Below are 18,544 nucleotides of genomic sequence, written 5' to 3'. Positions count from 1 at the left end.
TATGCTTCATGCAGTATCACGATACACGATATTATCACGATACTGTTTTATGCGAGTTTTTAGGTTTATTATGATTATTAGACCCACACAGATATTCTATAGATAATCTATTCATTTTTATGCTGCAGATAGAAATATAGATAGCCTAATCTATGATTTTTTTAATGATAACATTCAGATTTTTGATTAAACAATTATCATTTTGTACCTCAAAATATTTACTAGTTGGTGTGATGATGGTTCAGGTCATTCAAATGGGTCCCAGAAATGTTTTATGGGTTCCCTTAAAATGTTTTTTTGAGTGTTGTGAGCTTGTAGATCGGCTATATTCAAAACAATTTGGCGGGACCTCTCTGGGGGTCTCGACCCACAGGTTGACAACAACCCATGCCTTACCATTGAAACTTGAGGGAAAGCAAATTACCTTATGGTTGGTTTATTAGACCCACACAGATATTCTATAGATAATCTATTCATTTTTATGCTGCAGATAGAAAGATAGATAGCCTAATCTATGTTTTTTTTAATGATAACATTCAGATTTTTGATTAAACAATTATCATTTTTTACCTCAAAATATTTACTAGTTGGTGTGATGATGGTTCAGGTTATTCAAATGGGTCCCAGAAATGTTTTATGGGTTCCCTTAAAATGTTTTTTGAGTGTTGTGAGCTTGTAGATAGGCTATATTCAAAACAATTTGGCGGGACCTCTCTGGGGATCTCGACCCACAGGTTGACAACAACCCATGCCTTACCATTGAAACTTGAGGGAAAACAAATTACCTTATGACCAACCAAAGTCAGGAGGTTTGTTATGATACAAGATTTCTTTTTAGAGAATTACTCACTCATTATCCTCCTAGCTTTTCGCTTTTCTACAATAATGGCATGGTTTTTATAACTAAGCCAATTATGTAATAGACGCAAAATAGACGCGACGATTTCACCGCGATTCGCGACGACACACGCATGCATCAATGGTGAAAACATAAGCACTTTACAAATAGCGGCAAATAGCTACTTGTTTGTAGTTAATAAAAACAGAAGCATGGATTTACAAGGTGATCTAAATCATCTCATCGATACTGCCAGAACACACAGCTATGGAGAGGAGACTCCAGCACAGCTCAGCTTTGATGGCTGATAGCGATAGCAGGACGGATAAGTAGTTTGCGTCCTGTTAGTTTAATGCATCCATTATGAAAAATATGCTTCAAAGAATGCAGGCCAAGCTGCATCACTGCTTTACTAAGTCCCGTGAAAGTGAAACTAAAACGTGGACCACTATGCCGTGCTCCTGCACAATCACAACTCAGTCAGTGCTGTAGACACTGTAGCCTGTCTGCGTGCTGCCCGGGGGAGGGGCCGTGAAAGCAGGGGACAGATCCTCAAACTATATGACACGTTGAGCCGCGACACGTTATAGCTTGTAGATCTGTTCTTTTTGGCGAATTACACCACCGTACTATAGAAGTATAAATTAAGCACTAGAGCTGCGACTCATAGAACGTGCACTCGCTGTATCCAGAGCCTTGAGACTGTTTGTATCACGAGAGAAACGATACTCTGAAAAAGCATATCGTGGCAAAGCTGTATCGCCGATACGATAATTATCGCCATATCGCCCACCCCTACGTACCTACATAACGCAGTACTTGCACGCTTTGCTGGCGCACGTAACTAGCATAAATAAGCAGTGCTCTTCCGAGCGCAGGTCTCCTCTAGTTCAGGCAAGTTATTGTGGCCTCCTGGTGGCGCTATAATAGTCCAATGTGAAAAGGGACTTCTTCAGTCTTTCTACGGCAATCTGACGCTGCATTCATGATTTTAGGCAATTTGTTCCAAAAATTCCGCAAGTCACACTTGCAAATAAATTCCGTCCTTGTCCCTTTTATGCCCATATATCAAGATCCATGATGTCATCGAGCATCTGGACTCAGTTTATCACTCGGCTTTGAGGTTTATTACTGGTGAAAACTATAACAGTCATCACTGCGCCCTGTATGATATGGTGGGCTGGGGTTCCTTGTCAGAGAGGCGCAATAACATTGGCATCTCTTCATTTATAAAGCCTTGTTTGGAAAACTGCCACCATGGTCCTTAAGGTCCCCTTTGCTAATTCGGAACTGGGAAAGACTGCTTTTAGCATTAGTGCACCCGACTCCTGGAATCTCTTGCAACAAGATTTTAAGATGAGTACCCTAGCATCTGTTGGTCATTGTTGTTGTTGCGACCGAAGGTCGCAGTATACCATGAGAAATGTCGTAGCTTGTCCGTCCTTCCGTACAGGAAGTGATGTCACGTGACATCACAGTCATTCAGCCTTTACCTACAATGGAGAGCTGTACATATGTGGTGGCTGGGACAAGAACCAGACCTTAAATAATCTGTGGAAATTCAATCCCGAAACTCTCACTTGAAAGAAGGTTGAGTCCAAGGGAAAAGGCCCGGATAGGATGTTAGCGATGAGCTGTTGCATGGTGGGAGATCGTATCATCCTCTTTGGAGGAAACCCCACACCCAGTGACCTGTACATCTTAGACTTGAGTCCTAGTCTGAAGTCATTATGCAAGCTAGCAGTTATTCAGTACAATGTGGAGAAGTCTGAACTCCCACATGACATCAGGTGGGAACTGGCAGCCATGACTAGGAACAACAACAGTAGTGGACAAACTACTACAAAAATAACGACGTTGGATCTTTTTTCCATTTCCTGAAAAGTAACCAACCATTTTGGACTATAAGGTATCCACCACAGAACATGGAGAGAGATCAACTCAAAGCAGCTTGTCTGCTCTCTGCTGTGTACAGATCTAATGGCCTGTGATTCCACACCACTATGACACATCACCATCATGCCAGAGTGGCTTCCAGCTCTTCTGGGACACGGAGACAGATGAATAGATGGACAGGTGGACAGAATGATGGACAGACTGGCGAGGAGAGGCAAGGAGAGGAGAGGAGACCACAATAAGGACACCAGGTTGGTGTCTCACAAGGGATGTCAACACACTGAAGGAGCTGGTGAGTAAATTCAGCTCTGTGGTTAAACATCCCAGACCCACTAGTTCACTCTGTGGTTACATCACATGCCTCATTCTTGTGCATTTGAGCGTATTACACAATACACACACACGCACGCGCGCGCGCGCACACACACACACACACACACACACACACACACACACACACACACACACACACACACACACACACACACACACACACACACACACACACACACACACACACACACGTGCGTGTGTGTCCATTACTGTCATCACACTTTGAGAAAGGCACCAGTCCAGATGTAGTCTCGCGTGACCAGACTGTTGCCTCCGCGATTTGGCCAAATGCTCCCGGCATACAGTCTGGCAAACCGGAATAGAAATGAGGAGTACGAGATAAAGCGGATGTGACGCAACCGCTCCCTTGGTGCAGTAGCAATAACAAGTCATACTGGAAGCGTTATGTCTCCTTTCTTTATTTTTTGGGGCATTATTTCGTCTTTCTCTTGTGTTGTTGGTGTTACTTCAATGTTGTTTTCAAACGTTTTCTTAAACTATACACTCATAACATAACCTGACTTTCGTCAGATGGTGGCAGTAGTGCGTAGGCTACCGCTCTACTTTACCATCTGAGCTCTCTCGGTGGGAGTTGATAACGCTCGTAAAGCCCCGGGCCGGACCAATCAGCGGCAGCTACGGGCGGGCTCTGTGCGGCTATGAGCCAATATAGTCTGATTGCAGACCACGTGGATGCAGACAGGCCAATATGAGTGGTTGGAGTTGGCACTCCCACACTGTGATAGAGAGACGGCCACATCCAATCACCTGCTAAAGAAATTCAAAAAATGGCCCGCCCCTTACATCGAGTCTGCCCGAGAGAGCCCAGATGTAAGGCAGAGCGTTACGCACTGCTGCAACTATCTGGCGCAGTCAGGTTACTCATAACAAGAATAGGCAGCTCGAATGACTTTGTCTGAGCTATTGTGTTTCTGTTATGTTTCCAATGGGACTACAGTTCAGTGCAGCACTGGCTACTTCCGATACTCGCCGTTCAGGAGCTGCTGTTCCAGACTCTACAGTATATAGCATTCAGAGATTGTGGAATAGTTGTCTGGCTACGTGAGACTAGTCCAGATGCAACACTCAGACACCATCGAGTGTGCCAGGTTATTACCTGTCTGATGTATTGTTGATGTGTTTTATGGGTGATTTAAAATTTTCTAATTTGGCCCAATTGAAAAAGGTTTGGACAGCCCTGGGTTAAGCTTTGGATTTGAAATTACGTCAATGGCAAGAGATTACAGAGATCGTTACATTCACCCATTCACACACGCATTCATACACCGATGGCAGAGAAAACCACGCAAGGCACCAACCTGCTCACCGGAAGCAACTAGGGATTCAGAGTCTTGCTCATGGACACTTCGATACTAACTCTGGGGGGAGCCCGGGATCGAACTGTGAACCCTCAAAATGTTATTTTTTATTATTTAATTTTTTTTAAGATTTGTTTTTGGGCTTTTTGCCTTTATTGGATAGGACAGTAGACTGACAGCAAATGGGGGAGAGACAGGGAGTGACATGCGGCAAAGGTCGCCCGGATCGGGAATCGAACCGGCGATGCCGACAGGCATTGATGCCGAAATGGCAATGTCTATATGGTATGCGCCTGGTCCACTCGGCCACCAGGCGCCCTCAGCCTGAAAACGTTGAGAAACACTGTTCTAAGACACCAACTCCAACCAAACTAGAATCAGACTCCTGGCTTACCCTGACGTTCTTCTTGATGATCTCGCGGCTCATCAGGATGCGCCCCTCCGACAGGTCGATCCCACTCAGCGGCACCAGCGTCTCCCCGATGACCTCGTCGCGGGAGAAGCGGTCGAAGCTCAGCACCATGAAGTGGAGCGACAGCTCGGCCACGCGGGCCATGGAGATGCCGTAGAAGCTGAAGGTCTCGTCGAAGGCCGGGTCCAGGGTCTTGCGGAGGACCCGGGTCTTGACGCGGTGCTTCTTCTCCGGCAGCAGGGTCAGCTTGATGTAGGGGTCGGAGGTCAGCGAGTGCTCGTCCATGGGGGTCAGGCCGTGGGCTTCCTGTGAACGGATGGAACGAACAGATCGATAAAACCCGACCGATAGAAGAAAGCAATCAATTAGCGATGGGTGATGTAAAATGTCATGTCCGATATCGATATCCGATATAATAATTGCTGTTATAACCAATATACCAATATATAGTGATCTCGTTTTGGGATACAAATTACCCCATTTGGAAAAACATAATCCTTAAAAGTGTTCAGAAATTAGTAACATGATGAGCTGGTTCTCAACGTCGGGTCCGGGGACCTCCAGGAGTACAAATGGACCCTAGCAGGTCAGTAACTCTGATAGTGTACAAATGGAACCAATCCATTTGGTTCCATTTGCACACTGTCAGAGTAAAGTTTACAAGATTTTACAGTGTAGATTTGGGGTCCCAGAGATTGTGGTAGAAATATTTATAGTTGTCTAAAGAAAATCTCACAAGGCTACTCATTTAGATGTACCTGCAGCTGTCAATCTAACAGCTGACATCCATGGACTGTGACTTCTACTCCTACTCTGTGTCAGCATAAATCTGTACTAAGAGATGCTATACATGGTCATTGCAACTTAACCATTCAGCCTTATTATATACTGTATGGTACTTAGTATAGCTGTTTAGATTCTCTCTCCATCTAGGGAGAGCACCTTGGTGTATAAGAGGTGTCCCATATGACACTTCAGGAGGTCTTCTGCCCAACAGGGCAAAGCTCTGGCCGGGAGGCCAGAGCTCTCTGATGCTGTGTATGGTGTTTCTCTGTTGCTGAAATCTTCAATAAATGTTTGACTTCACCCTGACTGGATATTAATATTTTTCTATAACAAGATACAAAATGCATATTTTTAAAAAAAGTATCAAATGAAAAACTTAGCCTGGGATCCAGACTTGCACCGTTTTGGCGATTTCTTTTCTCTCACTTCTCTACACAGTCTGGTAAAGATCCTGTTTCCAAGGGCCTATGTTAACTGGTGAAATATGAGTAAAATAGGACCACGGCCAGACTGAGAAGCAAAGTGAGAAGGAAAAGGTCTGCTGAATGAAGCGAATCAGTCAGGATTCCAGTCTATACAAAACTGGGGGTCCTTCAAATAAGAAAAAGGGCTGAAAAACGCTGACGATGCAATTATCATACGCATACACATGCACACATAACAACAACAACAACAATAATAATAATAATAATATGTGTGATTTATACAGCGTTTTTTAAAGCACTCAAAGCTGCTTAACATACTGTATGTGTGGGGAAGAGGGGAGAGGAGATATAACTTTTATTAGGAAAAATCTCAGATAATTAAAAGTTACCTTGATGTGCACCACAAAGGCCTTCCTCTCCGGCTGGTACTCCAGGGAGAAGTGGAGGGTCCCCAGTCCCCCGCCGACGTCCTTCTCCCCTCCCTGGGGGGGTTTGTCCACGGCCGGGGTGGGCGCCTGGCTGGAGAGCGAGCTGGAAGGGGAGGGGGAGGCCAGGTCGCGGCGCTCCACCGCCCCGGGCTGGGTGAACCCGGCGAGGGGCGAGGGCAGCTCCAGGTCCGGGGAGCTCCGCACCTTGGGGTGGTGCTGGTGGTTCTGGGAGGGCTTGCTGGTGAAGTTGCCGTTCAGGTCCCGGTTCTCCAGGTCCAGGTGCATGGGCGGCCTGCGAGGAAGAGTTATGTATACAGTTATACTGTTATAAGTCGGGATTTCAAATCCGACCGTGAAGTGCTTTTCCCGACAAAAGTCGGGATGTAACGTTTCTTATATTAAACCATAGCCTGCGGCTCCGCGGCATCCAGGAATGAAGCAAAAACAAATCGAATCCCCATAATCTATCGTGAGAAAACGGAATCAGGAAGTGAAATTCCACCGTTGGAAGCAATGAAATGATCTGCAGGAAAATGGCTTTATCTCAGAATCTATCTCCAGGTCGCGTTCTTGTTTAAAACTTGCCCTTCTCTACAGACCGTAACAAAAGCACGGATGGCCGCAGCTATACATTTTCTTTATCGGGTGAAATAAAAGATGAATCTCCTTTCGTCCAAATGTTATCGGATTACTTCCGGGACCAGTGGAACACTGAGAAATCCCTGTCTACTGAATTAATTGATTAAATGGCAACCACTCTGTTAAGTTGTGCTGATATTTTTGCACGTCGTTAGCCTCGTAGCATAATTGCCAAACACTGCTTTCCTAACACTGCTGCTTCATTGTGAGTTATTGTCTCAGTCCTCAGCCCATCAGAATGCTTGTTGCATAACAACATCACTTTCTGCCTACGCTAATAAGGCAGGGTGAATCAGCAGTTTGAGGATTTAGGCAGAAATAAATAAAGGCAGATAAACATGTCTTTGAGGCAGATACTGATTTTTCATTTCTTTCTGAAAACCTTAAACATATGACTGAGCTATGACGCCAACAATCACTTATAAAAGTGAAGATGTTATGACACAGGCATGGTATGTATCCACCTCTTTCCGCGGGAGTTTACTGGAGATTATTTGGACCACACTTCCGGTTTAACAGCAGACATACAAGCTCACGTCGCGTCGCAGATGCAGCCCGTTGTGAGCTAGGCTGCGGCGCCGGTAGCTCGGTACAACGTCTGCGCAATGCACTATGGGGCGTTGGAAAGCCGTGGATAGTTTGAGGCAGTTGTTCTCAAAGTGGGGTTCGAGAGGGTCCCAGCTAAATGACTGATAGTTAAGACCAAATTCCAAAGCCGTTCCACAAGCTCAGGACAGCTGGCAGCCCGAGAGGCGTTGTGTGCTTGTAGATCTGCTATTTTTCCCCTCAGAATAGGCATTCTAGGGTTGAAGTGGTTCATGTATAAAAGTACGGTAATATATTTAATAATCCCTATCACACAAAGATTTGGCGGCCCCTATGTAGTAACACTGAGGACCCCCTGTTGAAGACCCCTGGTTTAATGTATTTCTCTTATGAGCTCATGTATTAAACATATCATGGTACAATAACAGTTTCCCCGATTCTGTTGGCCTCAACAATCATTTAAGCCAGTGGTTCTCAACCTGTGGGCCGGGACCAAATTATTCTGGGGGGGTCCCCAGATGATTAACTTAATGTGCAACATTGTTTTCTCTCTCAACAGTAAACAAACCAACAAAGTTTAAGTCAATAGAGTGTATAAATATGCACATTTCTAAATGGACAATTGAAGGACTTTTTAATACCTCTAAAATGACAAATTAAACATCGGCCAAATAGCCGAAATACATGCTCACAACGCCTCACATTTACAAGGCGTTGTGAGCATGTAGATCTGCTATTTTCATAATAGAACCCTGTGTTATACAAAATGTAATGCCTCAACTCTTAGTGCTCGTCAGGGTGGGCGGGGCCCTCAGTAAAAATTTGATCATTTTAGGGGTCGCGGCCTGAAAAGTTGAAGTGAACCACTGATTTAAGCGACACAGAAGTTCCCACGTCACCTGCTATCGCCGGGACTGGAGAGCAGCTTCAGGGCGCTGGGAGAGGGGTTCATGGCGGAGGCCGTCGTGTGGCAGTTTCCGTTCACGTCGGTTTTGGCGCCGTCGCCGCCGCCGGCCGGACCGGTCGTGGAGGCGGCGAACTTCTTCTTGCTGAGGCTCTCGGGGTAGATGTCGACCCCTTTGAGCATGTGCACAAACTTGTAGGGAGGTGTCTTCTGGGACTTGGAGTCCTTGCGCTGGCAGCAGATCCAGGCGAACGCCGACACGCTGAACACCAGGCCCAGCACGCTGACCACGGCCACGCCCAGCGGCACCTCCGCTGTGTGGAGACAAAGAGGAGCGAATGAGGAACCAGGTCCATGGAAACAAGCCCAGAAGAAGTCACGAAAACAGGCCACGCAAGACCTTTAAAGCCTATATGCATTAGCTATTTGAAAATAGCCGATCTACGAGCTCACAACGTGTTGTGATGTGATGTGTTGTGAGCTTGTAGATAAGCTATTTTCAAAGAAAATAGCTGAAAATCTTTTGGTATGGGGTCCCTGGCACAAAATGTTTTTAGATGAGGGATCTGCTGACACACCACATAATCCATTTGGGGTCCTTGACATGAAAATGTCTAAGAACCACTGGTTTAAACAAACAACATTATGGAGCAAGCCCAAATAAGATTCTACATTTCTACTACCAATATTTACAAGTGACTTTACAGAAAAAAACAAGACCAAAGTTGCTTATAATAAGCAGACATGGCAACGCTGCTAGAGGTGCGTGCGTGTGTGCGTGCGTAGTGTCAGACAGAGTGAAAGAGGTGGTGGGAGCTAGGGGGGAAGATAGAGAGCAAGAGAGAGAGAGGGAGATCATTTTCTTCTTCAACAGATAGTCCAGTGTATCAGTAAACCGAGGTCACACAGAAGGGGAGAAATGCGAGACATGACTGAGAGTCGGATGCAACCGTGGGCCGTCGCAACTCATAAGGTGCACGTGGTCTGTGTACACTTACTACTGTCTGAGCCACCAGGCACCCACATTGTGTGTATTGTTTTTACTAAATATTAAAATAATCTGAGAGATTCTCTCTCTCTCTTTTTCTCCCTAAGTAAAGAGAGAGAGAGGAACAACAACCCGCCTCAGGACAGTGACATCATTCCCCAACAAATCCGACCCAACCAAATTATGAATCAACAGAAACAAAAATATGAAAACTATTGGATAGAAACAACAAAAACACAAAGTAAACTAAATTGCTATCTGGCCCTAAAAAGACAATACACCGTGGCAGAATATCTGAGCATGGTGACTGATAATAAAGTGAGAAAAACCTTAACAATGTACAGACTCAGTGAGCACAGCCTGGCCATCGAAAAAGGCAGACATCGACAGACCTGGCTGCCCATCGAGGACAGACTGTGTTCTCACTGTGGTCAAGGAGCGGTGGAGACAGAGCTCCACTTCTTGACTGCATGTGACAAATACAAACAAATAAGAGAGGAATACTACCCTAAATTCACACAAATAACAAAAATAAAGATACAATTTGACTCCATCCAGGCAATCCCCTATTTACTAGGTGAGAAAGCCGAATGTTCAAGGTTGGCAGCAAAATATGTAGCAGCCTGTCACAAAATGAGGGACAACGGGTGAACACTATAAGTGTTGATCACTATGAATAGACTTATGTCATTTTGCTTATATTTTTCTTTGTTTTGTTCATATTGTTCTGATTTTGAATATGTATTATTTATATTATTATTTTGTATCATACTGTATTGTAATGCTTTGGCAATGTAAGAATGCTTGTCATGCCAATAAAGCTTAATTGAATTGAATTGAATTGAATTGAGAGAGAGAGAGAGAGAGAGAGAGAGAGAGAGAGAGAGAGAGAGAGAGAGAGAGAGAGAGAGAGAGAGAGAGAGAGAGAGAGAGAGAGAGAGAGAGAGAGAGAGAGAGAGAATTTAATATAATATTACAATATTTAATCATACACACTTATTTATTAATTAACATTATTAATGACGAATAAGATGTTTCGCCATGCACGCCATGACAGGAACATTTCATTTCAGATGGAACATGTTCAAACATAAACACAACACCAACAACAGAGATCCATTTTATCTGCTTGGTTTGCGACCGTCAGGTCGCAGTTACTATCAACACCTCCACCGGCTGTCTGTCTGTCCCTCCATCAGTCTGTCCATCACGTCACACTTTTGGCCCTACCGGTACTCTTATCTCCGGCACCGTTGCCCCTATCCATGCCAAACTTTGCACATACACTCCTTGGCTGGCAAACCACAACCTCCGCCCCTGATTTCTCACATGCCCCTCTTCTAGCGCCACCATGAGGTTGCTTATTATGCAACTTGACGGTCGCTTATCTCCTGATTTGGGAGTCGCACTGGTACAATTAAGTATATCACTACTGTATTATATAGTCACTATGTTGTCACTGTCTGTAATTCTAGAGATGCTAATTTTAGCAACCTTATTGAACAATAGTCTGAGCTTGAGCTTTATCCACAGATGCAAGGCTTTCACATATTTCCTAACACTAGGGGTGCATACAGTACCTACCCAAAACATGAGAAGTATTCCCCCCAGATGATACCGATGACCCCATATTTGGGGTCCTGGCTCACAAACTATATGTGATTAACATTTAACCAACCTAACTAGGTTGTTTTGTCATGGTCAAATGCTCAGGAAAGCTTGGAACTTCCACAAAATGGACTCCAACTGTGAGTCACTGTAAAACACGCTCTGTCTCTGTCATGATGGTATAAGTATTCACATTTTTAAGTAAAAGTATACATTTTTAGAAATGGCCTAGTCAAGTACAGATTTGATATTCGAAATCTACTTGAGTAAAAATACTAAAGTATTGGCCTAAAAATGTACACGTTTTCAAAAGTACAATATAATTTACAAATCATTTGAAAATAGCAGATCTACTAGCTGACACTGAGCAAAGTATATATATTGTATATAGATCTAACTAAGGTTTTCAGATAAATATAGCCGCGTAAAAGTACAATATTTGTCTTTGAGATGTATGTGAGGTGGAAGTAGAAGTATTGCAAATTGGAAGTATAAGCAAAGTAAAAAAACAAATACCTCAAAATGGTATTTGAGTAAATGTACTTAGTTACTTTCCACCACTGGCCTCTGTCTCTTTATCAGCCTGTCGGCCGGGTCCGACTGAAGCATAATATAATTATGTTGCTGAAAAGCAGCTATTTTCAGCGAGTGACGTTGTGTTTGTGTCTTTTAGTTGAAAATTTGTTATTTTTGGTACACGATTATGACTAAGTTTAAACGAGGCGCGAGGCAGAATGCCGTTTCTGACTCACACAAGGGAATAAAAACACAGTCTGTTCAATACGGATAAGTCATCATCGTCATAATTGGTATGATGTTCCAAACGTGGCCAAATCAACAGGGAACAGCTGGTGTTTGTGGCATTGCACTGGATTAAGTCTAAAAAATCTCCATTTTCATATCGCCGACGTGCAGCTGTTCTGGAAAATATTGTAGCGTGAACGTTTTCATTATGACGAGGTTATGATTAGAGCAAGAATGTATGATGATCATGAGAAAAACAATGAAATGCTGTCATGGCTTTAGCTAAATGTCAAGAATTAGATAAGAATCCTTCCTGATACGGATTCCGAGGGCGGGGTTCGAAATGGACCCTTAGTTACAGCTGTAATTCTAAGAGTGAGTTATGGGGACCTTGATATTGATTGATTGATTGATTGATTATCTAGAAATGTAGTAAAGTACAAGTACAGTTAAACACCCTGCCTAACAGGAACATCCCAAATAAGACCTTTTACGGTCTTTTTTACGTTGGAAGTCCTCTGTATTTAATTCATGGATATTAAAAGGTTTGAGAACCCCTGTTAAATTGTTAAAGTGCAGCTGTTAGTAAACTAATAATGTAAATAATACAGTAATAGTGTAAAAAAAACAGCCGATGTAACATCAACTGAAGCACTCAAAATACGAAATAATTTGTTGACTAAATGAAATATCATCATGTGATAATTGACATGGTATCGGAGTGGCATAGACTGGCATACTTGCCGTTACCAATACCTCTACACAACAATATGGTTCAGATTGTAGCAAATCGATGATGGGAAAAACTAAATGCTGGCTTTAGCTAAATGTCAAGAATGACATTGATAATGATCCGTCTTTGGCTTATTTTGGTTCAACCACTTTCAACATGGTGTGCCTATTTTGTAGGGGTGTAACGATACATTTTAATAGCGATTCGATACATATCACGATACATGGTTGACGATACGATACATGGACGATATTGGTTCATTAATGGCGTTACGATACGATTCGATTCAATGATTTAAAATCGATATAGTAACTATTTAGCAAAGACATTAAATCTGTGTGAAAGGTGTGGATAGTGCAGGTTTTTTAAGGGAAACATGTATTATTATGGATATAAATAAGTAAACAGCCAAATACATGGACATTGTATATTGATAAACCTGCACCTTGCCATGAACCCAGAGATTACACACATTTATCGATAGACCAGTGTAGCTATATGGAAAGGAAAAGTAATTAAACCCCTCCTTTAAAAAATGTCTTCTTAAAAATGCTAAATACAATGCCCAAGTAGGTAGTATCGATACAATCGATTCTTTGCACTGCCGATTCGATACGATACAAAATAAAACGATACGATTCGATTTTAGCTGTTTTCATTTCGATTTACTTCGATTTTTTAAGTTAAAAACGATATTTCGATACAGTTACTATATCGCTACACCCCTACTATTTTGACAAGGGATTATTATTGTCTACAAAAAGTGAAATATAGAGAAACTAGCTGTTCTACAGTGTGTACAGCAAATGGCTATGTTTCACTACCTGTCATACGATGAAGTATATAGGCTAGCACTGGGAAAGCATCATGTGTCTTTTTCTTTTTTGCTATTAAAGAATAGCAGATATACAAACTCACAGCTTGTCACTTCGTGTCGTGCTGCAAGCTTGCACATCTGCTATTCTGGAGAGGAAAAAAAAGTAAGTTCTTGAAAGTCTTTGAACTACTGAAATGAATGGAAATGGATGAAGTCACTATGCTGGGCAGCATTGAATATGTGTGCATTATAATTATAAAAGAGTATAATTCCACCCAGCTTACATATCACTTTCACTGTGATGTCACCTGTGATGTCACAGTGATGTGTCAGGGGAACCACAGTGTCAGGCGTAAGTTACCCATCCGGACACAAAATATTCTTACATCTTCGATCTGAGAGTCAAATGCTGCTCCATGGCTCAAATGCCAAATCAATAATGGACCTGGATATGAAAAGGGTTGAAAACCACTGAAGTAGGGCAATAATATTTACAAAGAAAATCGTACAAAAGCGACAGTGACAATATGCTTACATGAGCTGCTTTGCAAACAGAAACATTTCCTACACTGATCCACGGTTTTCAGTGCATTTAAAGATAAAATAAAATATCCAACATCCTGGGATGACAACGGACGACTTCCCAATAGAACATACACTGCGACCACATGTTGTAATGATGATGATGTAAGAAGGCAAGCTGTTATCTCAGTCTGAGTGAAAAGCACTATTATGAGAGGGCCTCAGACATGTGTGCTGAATCCACAGAGACATGTGAGAGAGGAACAGGGACGTGCAGAGAATGTTGGCGAGGCAGGGGCTGACATTTCTAAAAGGGCCTTTTGGTGAAAATATCGAAAATAGCAGACCTCCAAGCTCACAACGCGTAGCAGCGCGGTGCAGCGCGACGTGTTGTGAGCTTGGAGGTCGGCTATTTTCAGTGCTTGATAGCACACTGAACTAAGCATAGTCAAGTCACTACTGGATATGTGGCGTATGGCATGGATTTCTACACAGAGAGGGCAGTTCTTTCAACATAAGACACTGCATTCAAGTTCAGGAGAGTTTGGACAAGGCAATGCTCTTGAATGCTGCCTTCAGGTATGGCATGGAAAGGTATGGCATTTGCCTTTCTTTCACCATAGTAAAAAACAGCATTCATGGTCTGGAGAGGGCACTTATTACAGATGGGTAAAAGGGCAGGGGCTTGAGCCCCCTTTGATGTCTATGTGTGCACGTGCCTGGAGAGGAATACGCCCAGTCCAACTACACCTCAGTGCCACTGTGACACGCGCACGCACACACGCACACACACAAATCACATGCACACAGGCTGGCAGGCAGGCAGACAGACAGACAGACAGATGCACATCTGGCACAATGTGGGGCATCACCATTAATGTGTGCTGGGCTATAATTAGGTCCAATCCTACATGTAAAACCTCCATGTCTTACATAGACTAAACCCAAGTCAGACACACTTCTATTCTTTTTAAACAATATTTATACTGTGGCCTACACTCTCCTACATGACGTTGAGAACCTGAAGAGCCACCTCAAAAAGCTCAAAACACTCATCAAGGTAAAATCATTTTGCAATCCTGCACTCATTTCTAGTTTAATCCACAACACTTAGGCTACATTATGTCATCAACCCTTATCTAAAGAATATTTATGATGAACACAAAAACACAGATTATTTGTGTCTATTGTTCTTCGCTGCAGCCACACTAGCCTGGGCATAGGAGACAGACACAGTGGGTGGGCGGCTGGGTGAGAGTGTGCCAGTCAGAGGCATCATTTCCGAAAAAAATAGGGGGTGGCCAAGTTACCACAGCCCCATTTCTAAAGTAGCGAAAATAGTGGATCTACAAGCCAAGCGACGCGTTGAGAGCTTGTAGATCAACTATGTTCACTATTTGTTTGGGGACGAAAAGAGAAAATGTTTGAACGTGTTTGTCTGTAATGACATTCCCAAAATAGGGGTGCTATGTTGAAAGTGGTTCATAAAATAACGGTTGCATTAAACACATGGCTTATCTAAATAAGAGTTGGGGACAATAGGCAATTTCCACTGCTTGATGCCCCAAATAACGCCCCTGGTGAGTGGTACCAGCCAGTCCCAAAGTGCCGGATACAAAGGGAAGAAAAACCCAGCCCACCCACCACCCATCCTCACACCAGCACAGCCACTATGAAGATATATAGAATATGAAGAAATCTTGAAGAAATATTTTTGAAACATTTTAACAACATCCCAAAGGGCCACACAAAAACAATATAGTGTGTGTGTGTGTGTGTGTGTGTGTGTGTGTGTGTGTGTGTGTGTGTGTGTGTGTGTGTGTGTGTGTGTGTGTGTGTGTGTGTGTGTGTGTGTGTGTGTGTGTGTGTGTGCGCGCGCGCGCGTGCTGTGCGTGTGTGTCCTTGATGTTTAAAGAAGAAGAACCAAAAAGTTTGAGAACCAATTGAATGCATAGCTATAAAAAGCTCTCACCGATCAACTGCGCCCCTTCCTCCACCATAGGAGCCATGATGGAGCTAATCCGTGCGCGCTGTCCAAGGTGCTGAAAGCCTCGTTAATTCCAGTGCGCTTTATTCTCTCTCTTTCCTCCTCTGTGTAAAACCCTAAAACGGGCGTCGAGGACGTATAGCTTACAGTAGCCCTTATAGCCTATCACGGTTGTGATTGTAGTGAATAATGAATGCCCCGTTTTACGTGTTGCTTCAATAATTCAAAAAGCCAGCGTTCATTCTCCCCGGGAAGGACCAGTGAGGATGCTCTGTTCTCCTCCTCCGTGCTCGTGTTGTTACTCTGCTGTGAGATGCTGCTGCTGGCATGGAGGAGAGGGCGCCCATCCCTCCCTCCCTACCAGCGTTGCCAGATAGCGTGAGAGAAACAAGCAACCAGGTTTAGGAGCCCCTGCCCTTGTATCTATCTTTTTATCTGTCTGTAAGTGCCCTCTCCAGACCATGAATGCAGTTTTTACTACAGTGAAAGAAATGCAAATGCCCTCTTTCCATGCCATATACCTGAAGGCAGCATTCAAGAGAATTGCCTTGTCCAAACTCTCCCGAACTTGAATGCAGCGTCTTATTATGTTGAAAGAACTGCCCTTTCTGTGTAGAAATCCATGCCATTATGTCACATCTCCAGTATTGACTTGATTATGCTTAGTTCAGTGTGGTATCAAGCACCGAAAATAGCCAACCTCCAAGCTCACAACGCGTCGACACGTTGTGAGCTTGGAGGTCTGCTATTTTCGATATTTTCAGCAAAAGGCTCTTTTAGACATGTCAGCCCCTGCCTCTCTAACATTCTCTGCACGTTCCTGTTTAGGAGAACAAGACCAGAAGAAGCGACTAACACATGCATGTGACGTAGGCAATTTACATGGCTTTTGAAAATAGTCGATCTACAAGTCATGATATGCGTGAGCTTTTCTGTGGAATATTTGAATTATCACATGACAAATTATAGGGACAAATCTGTGGGTCCATGACATGAGCATATTACTGGTTTAAATGATAATTACAAAAAAATTAAAGCGAGCCTTCCAACTACCAAAACTTATAATAAGCAGACCTGGCAACGCCTCTCCCATACTCCCCCATCTTCTCTCTCTCTCTCTCTCTCTCTCTCTCTCTCTCTCTCCCCCCCCCCCCCCCTCCAGCCCCTCCTCCCGGTCTTAACGCTGAGTTCATCGTCGTTGACGCACGCTGTGACGGAGGCTGGTAGTGAAAGCAGCTTCAGCCCCTCTGAAGCAGCTCGACACGGATACCAACAAGACTGACAGGGAAAGGACTGCGTGCGTAGTAGCCTATTACGTAGTAGTCGGCTATTACACTATAATACAGTATTACATAGTGAGAATAGGCCTGCCGCCTACAGGACATAATAGGCCTACACACTTGTTGTTTGATGTCAAAGGATTCCCAAATTAATTCGTTATTTGGCCACGGACCCCCATCTGGTGCTAGTGTGGTCCACAGTGTGGACCCCCATAATGTGTGTGTGTGTGTGTGTGTGTGTGTGTGTGTGTGTGTGTGTGTGTGTGTGTGTGTGTGTGTGTGTGTTTAATAATAATAATCATAATATAATATAGGCTAATAATAATATCCCAAAGTTTTCACATTATTTCAAAATGTTTTTTTTTTTTTTTTTTCCTTTTTTTTATTTATGAAAACGATATTTTTGCCTAAATCAGCTCCTCATCACACTGGCCACCTCTGGTAAAATTGTTGCAATAAAAGGATTATGCTGTTACCGCCCCTTTTAGTATAATGGCCTATCTCAAGAAGAGCGTGACCAAATACAGTAGTCTTGTGCATCGGTTATTGTCAAATAGCTGAATAATTATATGGCTTAAAACAAGCTAGGCTACAACCTTTTAAAAATCAGCAACTTTTGCATACAGAGAACAGTCTCCATGTTTAACTGTGGATTGACTTGTGGGTGGTGGTTCAGGTACAAGTACATATGATCCAACCCTGACCTCTAGTGGTAGAAAGTAAACACTACAGAAACCTGACAGTGAACAGATGAATAGGCGTGTTGCTCACACAGAACACTTACTTCAAACACTTCAAATAGCTACAATGTGTCGGTTTTAATTCTTAACGAGCTGTTAATACTCTTTGTCACAGAAATATAATATTCACTAATGTATTCTATCATACATTTCATCTAGAAATCCCTCAGTCAGTAGAGGTTTTTGATTGATTGATTGATTGATTGATTGATTGATTGAAGACTTTATTAGAGGTTTGAATAGGAAAATATACCGTCAACTAAAAGGATACCCCCCAAAAAGCCTATGTTTCAATTGAGATCCTTTTTTAGAGCAACTATAGCATGCATGAAGGTATGCAGTAAACATGTTTAAACACGTTTGGGTCAAATTCCTGTGTTTTTCGGATGGTCAGTTGGCTACTGAAAGCAGCAGCGAATGATACCGTCTCACTCGGTCTTTTCTATAAGTCACAGTTTGTCGTGTATAATCAACCATGTGGATTTATTTACACATTTTCCTGGTAACTTGGACCAGCTGTTCCACATCTGTAGCAGGTAAGCCATTAAAGTTAAAAATTGTTAAAAACAAAAAAGAAAAACAAAAAAAAAGTTGTTTAC

The 18,544-nt window shown here is 43.1% G+C and overlaps 1 protein-coding gene across 1 annotated transcript in view; it reads right to left on the bottom strand.

The window, feature by feature from the left end:
• syt4 (synaptotagmin IV) overlaps window positions 1-15,947 on the bottom strand; it is a gene marked incomplete at both ends in the record, with an annotated part of 34,656 nt that extends 18,709 nt beyond the window's left edge. Inside the window, 4 exons of the mRNA XM_080741300.1 lie at window positions 4,781-5,104; window positions 6,399-6,729; window positions 8,522-8,840; window positions 15,911-15,947. Coding sequence (XP_080597426.1) covers window positions 4,781-5,104; window positions 6,399-6,729; window positions 8,522-8,840; window positions 15,911-15,947 — 1,011 coding nt within the window. The remainder of the gene's footprint in view (window positions 1-4,780; window positions 5,105-6,398; window positions 6,730-8,521; window positions 8,841-15,910) is intronic.
• Window positions 15,948-18,544: the final 2,597 nt, after the last annotated feature.

This window comes from Nannobrachium achirus, assembly GCF_963921795.1.
Source record: "Nannobrachium achirus genome assembly, chromosome: 14".
Taxonomy (NCBI): Eukaryota; Metazoa; Chordata; class Actinopteri; order Myctophiformes; family Myctophidae; genus Nannobrachium; species Nannobrachium achirus.
This window is presented reverse-complemented; position numbering and strand designations above follow the sequence as displayed.